We start from the raw sequence: 10,027 nt of genomic DNA, 5'->3' as shown, positions 1-10,027 counted from the left end.
TAAATTTTAAAGACAGCAGCATTTTAACCCCTTGTTCTACTGAAACATAGGATAGTAGCTTCTAAGTATGTAGTCTTGACTAAGCGGAAAACATTACTGACAGTGCTCTCATGACATCAAAAAAGGGAAAATTTCGAACACAACAGTTCACCACAGCGAAGAAGACCAACAGATAGTAAGTCTTAGATTTTCACTCTCCTGGTGCTGAGACACCTTGCTTCAGTCTCTCCTTCTTCATCTTCTTCTTCGAGATGGGCTTCTTCTTCCTCGGAGGAAGGGTCTTCTGCGCGTACGAATAAAGTACATAATTTCCAATTAGGAATGTCAAAAGTAACCCGCCAATAACCAGCAGCACTATCAATCCTGGGTTTAACCCTTTAGGCTCAGCATCCTTGATCAAATCCCCCTGCTCATCGTAAAATTTAATTGAACAATAAGAAACCAGGAAGCAAGGAAAAACACAGCCCACCAGCAAACAGTCAACATGTAAAAAAAACTTGAGTTACATAGGCCAATCTATACATGATACAGAAAACATAGCCCAAGAAATTTACATTTAAAATTATCATTAAGAGGACTCGTCATAAAATGGCCGATTATCTAAATAGTGACACAATTCAATAGAGTTCTGATGACATTTCAGATAAAAGTGCCTATGTTAAACCTGTTCTGGTGCAACCCACATCTTGCAGAGGGCATAAGAATGCTCAAATACCCATATATCAATATATCCATTTAGCTAATGTTTAATTCCAAAATAAATGATCATGGGTGTATAAAAGACACGGATTTAATAAAAAGTTAGTGTGGTAACTCCACACATCTTTACAACCATCTCTCCTCACAATTCCACATCAACAAGCATCCACACGACTTTCAATACAAGTGGCTAAAATAACACAACTTAGATGGAAAAGGAAATGGTTATCTGACAAAGCAAATAAATAAAAAAAGTGTGATTGAAGTGAATGGCAATAAGTAGTTCTGGTTAGGAATCAAACAATGTCTGGTGCAAGTTATCGAATTAGACTGATGAGTGGCAAAAATTGACTTAAATAACAATAAGTTCTGGTTGTCTTTTAAAGGAGGCCTAAACAAATCCATTTACAATTAAATCATACTTGCATTTAGGCTATGTCAGCTTTCGAACCAAAAAGCCTAAGCTCAACAACACTCGGACACCAAAAGTCTATAAATCTAGGATCTCCAGGAAAGTTTTTTTTTTTTTTTAAAAAAAAAATACAGCCCTAAAAGTTGTTTATTATAATCAAAACAAATCCCTTGGATTAAAACAAAAATCTCAACTAATCACAGAGAATTTTAAACACAGCATAATTATAACAAAAGAAAGGTAAGATTTTCACATAATCTCTAACAAACACTTCACCTTTCCTTTTAATAAACAAAAAAAAGCTTTATGATTAACAGGTCAAGTCGGAAAAAATAACATGCAATAAGAGAAAATCTTAAAATTAATAATAATAAACTGAACTGTTAGGACAGAAAGACTATATAACACGAGATCATATCAAGAATCAATTATTAACAGGTTGTTTGGAAACTTAAGATTTGAGATAAAAATGAAATCATTTCAACACCATTTACCCAATTCTAGTTTTTGAAAAGCTACAAGCAGCATCAGTGAATTCTACAACCAATTACGAATTTGAAAATCACTGATTTGCTTCAGAATTGACCCAATAAAAATTAATTATGCTTGGAATTAAGTTTTTTAGAGATAAGGGCAAATTGGGTAAATGATGTATTTTCACTAACCCAATTCAAATGAGTTCCACAGTTTTAAGACCTTATCCAAACAAAACAAAACAAAAATCAATTAACAAATCATTCCAATCTACTTTAATATTGAAATCAATTCTAGCATAAAAATGACTCCAAACAAGATGTAAAGACAACAATAAACAAGATCTCTGAATTAAAATTCAATTCTATGAGTACAGATCTCGGGTTTGAATTTTCGAGAGAGAAAAATGAAGTATATAGAAGCATGCAGCATACCATGTTTTGGAAGGAAGGAGGAGAATTAGAGAACTCGAAATCGTCTTCCATGACTGCGAGAGATCAGCTCCTCGCTGTTCCAACTAGACTTTTTAGAAGATTCCAGAGAGAAATAACAAAACAGGGAGAGATCCACAGATCTATTTAACCCTCGGAACGGAAACGAAACTGTGGGTGTTATAGTTGGTTTTATGACAACTTCTTGTTGGCCCTCAAAAGTTTAAACGTTTTGTTTTAGCCCCTGTTTGGTGACCTTTTTACGTGTGCGCCTCCTTTTACACTTCCCTCGAATTGTTTTGTTGTGCACTTCGACAATAAATTAATAAACTGGTATTAAAAATACAAATTTCTAGAAAAATAATTAGTAGAATATTATGAATTTATTTATAAATTAGAAATTTTATCATTTAAGATGATGGTGATGACATTTTGAGAATAAAAGTAAATTATAACTTAATTTTTGTAGTTTATCAAATTATTTAACTAGATTATGATGTTTCAACAATAATTAATAATTAAATAGTTCTTTGATTAATATTGATCATACTTTTTTGTTTCTAATAATATCCTCTTTCCACTCAAATCTTCCACCTTATCTACTTATATTATATATATATATATATAAATAGCGGTTGATTTTTAAATTTTTTTACTTAAAAATATATTAAAATAATATATTTTTTTATTTTTTAAAATTCATTTTTAATATTAGCACATCAAAACAATATGAATACATAAAAAATTAATTTATAAAAAATAAAAAAATTCAATTCTTTCCAATAATACTTTTAAAATATAAAAATAAATATGTTATTAATCACTACTCCTAAAATAAGAAATTGTTATTCTTGACTTTCCACCAGTAATAAGCAGTGTTTAAAAACCCGGACCGGCCCGGGGGGTCGACCCGGGCCTGGGACCGGTCCGAGTGGAGGCAAAAATCCGTTCGGGAATTGGCCCGGGAAAACCCGGTCGACCCGGGACCCGGTCCACCCGGTCAAACCCGGGTGAGACCCGGTCAATTTGTTTTTTATTTTGACTGTCATTAAACGACGTCGTTTTTGGTTTTCTAAAATCCAAAACGCTGAAGAGTGAAGAAGAATGAAGCAAAATCAGTAACCTAATTAATTCTTTGAAACCCAGCTGAGGAGCAGAGAGGGACGTCTGACTATTGATCGCTGTTGTTTCTCTGTGAAAAGGTTTGAATCTCCTTCTTTTCACTCTCTGTTTTTTGTGGCCTCTAGCCTTCTACCCCTCTCCTGACGTCGAGCCGCTTCGCCCCTTAGTACAGAGAGGCTCGACGGAGATGATTCAAATCAAGCGAAAGCAAAGGCATTCGTTGGCACCCGAGATGCTAAGGATCGAACAAATAGGAAATGAAGGAAGTCTTGCAGCTCATCTTGATTGAGACAAGTGCAAATTGCTTCACGTTTTCTTTTCTTCTTCCAGCCCTAGGAGCACAAAAAGAGGGATTAGTACTATTGACCCAACTAACACCTGGGGCTCTGCGCACTGGGAAAACAACAACTTCAGCCATATGGAGGAAATAGTACTATTTTTCACTCAAAATTGGGGGAAACAGCAACACCTGGGGCTCTACCTTTTACAGATTGTGGGGGAAATAATGTACTCCACACTTTTTTGTGTCATCCTTTTTTCAGTTAATTTTCTGTCCTTTGCTCATGACCTGAGTTGTTATTGCAGGTGAATGTTACCATTTCACCTAGGGACAATTATTGCATCGAGATTGTTCTTCACTGTTTGGCAGTAGAGGGTGATGGACTTGGATCACACCAAGTTAATGATGGTGGTGTTCTGGGTACTGTCATGGCAGCTGGCTTCAAAGGTTAGAAATTATCAATTGATTATATGATGCTTGGACTTTTGAATTTTCCACTGAATATACAGTGGTGTCCATGCAGTTCTTCCTTATTTAGTTTAGGTATGATATGAATGCGCACCAAAGTGTGTGTTCATGTGTGCACTCATGCACAAATGTATCCATAACTATATATAAATGCTCAAATTTTGTTGAAACAATTGATTTGTTGGAACTGAGTTGTTTTTTATGAATGGAGAGGTATGAGCAGCTCATTAATTTTCTGTAATCTTCTCTGAGCATATCTGCAGGTTCTTGGACCTTTGTTTAAATGGTTGGCTAACTAGGAACCCTTTTTTTTTTGTTGACCCGGGTTAACCCGGGTCAACCCATTTGACCCGTGACCCGATAACTTGACCGGGTCGATGACCGGGTCGGGTTTCAAAACTATGGTAATAAGAATGTCATTTTATCATTTTTTATTCATATTTTTTAGCATTCCCTTTTCAAACAAAGGCTCCTTGTAAAACTACTTTAATATTTTGACTACATAATCAGTGGATTTTATCCAGCTCATTATTTGATATAGCCGAGTATGTAAAGATAGGGTTTTGATAAGTCGTATAAAGATTTGTCCTAAATGTTGATACCATAATAAATGTTTTCATAGATCAATGTAATATGTTTAGATTCAAGAGAAGGTTTGGTCACACTGAACCAAAATAATAATGTAAAATGACGATAATAAGAAATCTAACTATAGGGCCAGACTTATTTTGTTTACAAGATACTATACATGTCATTTTCTTACGGGGAGAAACCGTGTTGCTCATCGGATTATTAGATCTCCTGAAATAAAGTTTAGAAGTTGTTATTTGGGTCAATTTTGCTATTTTTCCTAGTTATTTTGGAGTTATTGTTTATTTTTGGATTTTATGTTAATTCCTTTATGTGTTAGGATCTTGGTTTTGTTTCTTGTTCGAGGTCGATCTTTTTAACCTATAAAAAACATTATAAACCTTTTTAGGAGGCAGACTTGGTCATTCTTTTTTTTCATAAATAAGATAAGGTTTTAGGGTTCTTTATGTTTTAACCTTAATTCAGTCTATCTTCTATCTTTATATGCTTGTTGTTATCTTGTTGTGCTTGAGCCTGTATCAGTTTGTATCAAAACCTAACAATCCTAAGTTTATATAGCTTGATTTGTGCAACAATTTCATTGATAATTGTTTGCTTGTTGTGTGTTGTTAATAACCATGACAAGAAGAGGATGTGGAGCAGGGCGTGACCAACGAGGGGATAAGAAGGCTCATTTTCAGGAGAGAAACATCTAGAGCTTATCATGGAGGACATACAGAGACACATCACAAAATTGACTCGTAGGTTAGAAGAGAAAGAGCTATGAGAACAGAAATAGAACCAAGATAATAACCATGAGTCCCTGACCAATACTGAAAACTAGAGGCACAATCAGAAAAAGATAGCCTATTGATAAGAAAGAGATAAAATCTAGAGATTTCAGGTTTTACATTAAAATCCTAGAATTTCACAAGAACTTTACAAGTAGAGGAGCTCATAGATTTGATGAATGAGGTAGAATGAATTTTTTTAATACAAAAAGGTCCTCGATAGATATGAGTAAAGCTTATTGCAATCATATTAAAAGGTGGGGGTTTTCCTAGTAGGAACAGTTGAAGAGGACATGAGAGAGGTAATGAAAGCCAAGAATAAGTGACTGAGAAAAGATGAAGAAAAAGTTGAAGGAGCACTTTTTTTCCATTCAAATATACCCAGACCTTATACCAAAGGCTCCACATGTTGAAATAAAGAGTTAAATTTGTCAATGATTGTACTGGTGAGTTTTATCAATTAGTGGCTAGGAATGAGCTGACAGAAATGGAAGAACAACTAGTGGCAAGAGATCTGAGTAAGTTATGACAGTCCATCAAAGACATATTGTGCTTATAGTTTTTATGGACAATTTCAAAGTCATATTAAAAGACCTTGACAATGGAGAAGCAGTAAACTGTTGGGCTATAAACAAAAAGTTTTTTTTATATATAGAAAATCAATATAATAGATGAGGATCCAGCAATAATCCAAGACCAACATGCATCGGGCTAGTAAGTATCACATGTAAACTAAAAAGTCATCCGAGAAATAATATGTTGATAAAGGAGCCCGTGAATAGTGTGGTTGATCATGTTTACGATGATTCTAATAGTAGCGAAGAGATTTTGAATGTTAATGACAATATTACACTAGTTGTCTGAAAGATCATGTTATCACCAAAAGGTGATTCAAAATAGAATTGGTTGTGTTCTAACATCTTCCAAACAACATGTACTGTTAACAATAATGCATGCTATATGATCATCGATAGTGATAGCTACGAGAAAATATAGTGTCAGTCGAAGTGTTGAATAAGTTGCACCTTAAAACAGAAAAACAACTCACCCTTTTTAAACTAAAATGGATGAATGAAGACATTAAGGTAATCGTTGATAAACACTTTCTCATTTTATTTTCTATAGGCAAAATATATTTTAATAATCTTTGTTGTGATGTGGTGGCTATGGATGCATGTCATATATATTGTTGGGCAAGCCATGACAATATGACAAGAATATCGTGCATGACAGAAGACGTAATACATATGACCTCAGTATAAAAGTGAATGTATAGTATTGTCACATAGAAAGGATGAGGAAATTGTTGAACACGAGGGTAAAAATAAGTTATTTTTATCAAGATTTGTGGAGAAGGAGACAAAAAAAGAAGAAGGAAGAGGTGGAGAGTCTAAGTAAGGGAAGTAAGGGTTTAGTGTGTAACAAGTCATTGATGATCGGTAATGGTTTTGTCAAATTCAAGAGTGTTTTAGAAATTGATTTTTGGCCTAATTTATCTAAGTCGATTAAACGATATAGGTCTAAAATGGTCGATGATAATAGTGGCATTGTGATGACAAGAACTCTAAGACAAGTTTTCCAACTCGGCAAGAATGATGCAACCAGGTTTGTAAAGATAGGGGTCCTATGGAGAGTTATATGGGGATCTGCCCCAAACAAATTATATGGATGACCTAGCAAATGCTTTCATAGATCAGTGAGACAAGTCTGCCCCAAAGAAGGTCTAGTCGTGCCAAATTAGAATAATGACTTAAAATGACAATAACAAGATATTTGATCATTGGATCGAACTCAAATTTTTACAAGAGATTTTATATATTCTACATATTGTTTTCTTATGAGAAAAGATTATGTCACTCATTGAACTATTGGATCTCCCAGAATTAGATCCAAAAGTTGTTGTTTAGGTCAGTTTTGCTATTTTTGGTTTTCCTTTCCTAATTTAAGTAAGTTTTTAGCCTATTAAAGGCATTGGAAACCTTTTTAGGAGATAAACCTTGTCAGATCTTTATTTCAGAAATAAAATAAGGTTTTAGAATTTTTTGTGTTTTAACCCTAATTCAGTCTATTCTTTATCTTTTAGTGCCTATTGTTGTTTTGTTGTACTTTCATCAACATCATTCTTTTGCTTTGTGAAGATCCTTCTTTCATAACTTCATCAATTAATATTTTTATATAACACTTTTTTGAGAAAGTGTAAACTGAATGCTTGGCAACTTTTTTTTTAGAATCTACAATAATTAGGTTGTTTTTTTTTATTATTTTTTTTTAATTTCATTCTTTAAAATTATATTGATTAGAAATTAGACTGCATAATTTGTTTCAATTTTCTTTCTATAGGGTCATAATAATCTCATGACCCTATTGTAGATTTTGTAAGTTAATCCAGGTTGAACCAAGTCCGTCCAATATATTTTTGTCTCAATATTTAACAAAAATATGTTGTATTGAAATTTTTTAGTCAAACTATGTTTTTACCATTCGTTTAGGTTGCTTATAGATCTACCAAGTCGACGGGGTCATAACAAGTTAACTTCCATACGATTTCATTTTTTTTTCAACTATAAAACACGTTAGCAATGTCTAAACATTTTTTATACATTAATAAAAATTGATCTGACTCGCAACATATCACGGACAAATTATCTGCTAGATTTACGAATTAAATACTTATTTTAATTTAAAAACTAATTAATTAATTTTTCTAGTATAAGCTTTTCTTATCCTTATCAATTTTTTATTAACAAAAAACTAATAGGGGTGATACTTTTACTGTGCACCACCTCACAAAACACTATTCATTTCAATAATATCTTTTTTTTTCTTTTTTTAAATCTATATTTTTTCTCTAATTTTGTCCTTCAATATTTTGTTTGTTGGAGATTGTACTTCATAATTTATTATGGTTTACTTTCTATGTGGTTAGCTTGGTCTTATAACTCGTGTCGCGGGTTTAACAGGTTAATCCAGTTGACTCTAGGTTTATTTTTTTCTTTTTTAATTGATATTTTTTTTCCAATTTCATCCTTTAATATTGAGTTGATTAGGAATTAGACTTCATGATTTATTTCGATTTGCTTTCTATAAAGTTATCTTGGTCTCATGACTTGGGTAACGAGTTTGTCAAGTTAATCTGGTTAACTATAGTTTTTATTTTGTCTTTTTTTAATTAGCATTTTTTTGAATTTCATTTTTCGACATTATGTTGATTAATAATTAGGCTTCATGATTTGTTTCAGTTTGCTACTATGAGGTTATCTTGGTCTTATAACTTGAGTCACGTAAACTCTAGTTGTTTTATTGTGTCATATTTTTAAATTGATTTTTTTTAATTTAATCATTCAACAATGAATTTATTGGAAGTTTAGTTTCATAATTTATGTTGATTTTATTTCTACAGGGTTATCTTGGATCGCAGGTTTAGCAGGTTAACCTGAGTTGAATCAGACCATTTTTTATATTTACTTTCTATAAGGTTACCCTAGTTCCATGACCCGAGTCATGAGGTTGACAAGTTAACTTAGGTCATTTTTTCTTTGTTTTTAATTTTTTTTTTCATTTTATTTTTCAACATTAGTTTTATTGGAAATTGAGCTTCATAATTTATTTTAATTGTTTTTGGGTTATGATGGTCTTATGATCTGAGTCACGGATTTGCATGTTAACTCAAGTTAAACTAGGTCAATCCGATATGTTTTCATTTCATTAATATTTATTTAAAAAAGATGTTTTCTTGAATTTTTATGAGTTAAACTATGTTTTTACATGTCATCCAGGTTATTTTTGGATCTATCAAGTCAATTAAGTCACATTATGTCAACTTTAACTTTTGCATAATTTAAAAGGTTTTTTCTACTAGAAAAATATTAGCGACACCTAGATATTTTTTTAATATATTAAAAAAAAAACTTGATCCGACTCATAACTTAGTGCAAGCACGGATGTAGTTGATATCTATCCTCTCTCTCTCTTGTCTGATGAACTCATTTTTTTTCTTAATTCAAATTCCACTCCCTTTTATTGCCATCTTTATTTCTTAATTCATGGTCATTAAAGCAAGTTTGTTGGAGTAAATAATTTATTTTTTAATTATTATTTATTTTGGAGGAAATATTTTCCCTCAATCTAATTCACCTAGTCAAATCAACCAACATGACATCTTAAAAAGAAAACAATAAACTTTGATGGAAACACTAGATTGACATAATAATAATAATAAAAAATTTGTATTTAAAACAAAGGATAACCTAGCAACCTCGTGATATGAATTTATCATATACCTATCTTTCAAGGCAAACCAAATTGAAGGAAGGAGACAAAATCCATGTTAAAAACCCTTGATTATGGGGGGAAAGGAAGAAGAAAATGGTATTCACGTTAGAGAGTTTATGAAAAAAAGTTATTTTAATTTTATAAAGAATCTAAAATGAATAAAAAATTTAACCTGATTTGTTTCTTGAGAATAATCATTATGCCAAAAACCTAAAAAAGGGACACTCATCTATTAACATATCACATGCTAGAAAGAAACACAAAAATCATGAGCATATTAATGGTTTTTTCATCAATTTTAGAAAAAAAAAAAAAAAGGAAAAAAAAGGAGAGGAAGAACAAAATATTCTTGTATAGTATAGTGTTGTAGCCTTGTAAGGGCTTCAAAGTATGGCCATGTTCATCAATCTTAAAATGGATCAGCTAACATGACAGTGAATTGCACATCAATCTCAAAATAGTGTTTGCTAAATGTTCAAAGGCTGAAAGAAATGGAGACAACTAGGAT

At 32.1% G+C, this 10,027-nt stretch overlaps 1 protein-coding gene across 1 annotated transcript; it reads right to left on the bottom strand.

Moving 5' to 3' along the window:
• Nucleotides 1–2,228, bottom strand: LOC18100218 (DNA-binding protein S1FA). Its single transcript, XM_006381418.3, has 2 exons — nucleotides 2,020–2,228; nucleotides 1–406 (listed from the first exon to the last, which is right to left on the bottom strand). Exons 1-2 carry the CDS (start codon nucleotides 2,068–2,070, stop codon nucleotides 191–193), a joined length of 267 nt encoding a protein of 88 aa, XP_006381480.1. The 5' UTR covers nucleotides 2,071–2,228; the 3' UTR covers nucleotides 1–190.
• Between the last annotated feature and the right edge of the window lie 7,799 nt (nucleotides 2,229–10,027).

Source organism: Populus trichocarpa, chromosome 6, assembly GCF_000002775.5.
Source record: "Populus trichocarpa isolate Nisqually-1 chromosome 6, P.trichocarpa_v4.1, whole genome shotgun sequence".
NCBI lineage: Eukaryota > Viridiplantae > Streptophyta > Magnoliopsida > Malpighiales > Salicaceae > Populus > Populus trichocarpa.
Note: the sequence above shows the minus strand (reverse complement) of the source record. Positions and strands in the feature narration are given on the sequence as shown.

Excerpts from the sequence above, each read along its gene's own strand:
- LOC18100218 (XM_006381418.3), bottom strand. The coding sequence starts at position 2,070 with ATGGAAGACGATTTCGAGTTCTCTAATTCTCCTCCTTCCTTCCAAAAC. Across the intron at positions 407-2,019 it reads CTCCTTCCTTCCAAAACATG|GGGGATTTGATCAAGGATGC; the intron begins GTATGCTGCATG and ends TACGATGAGCAG.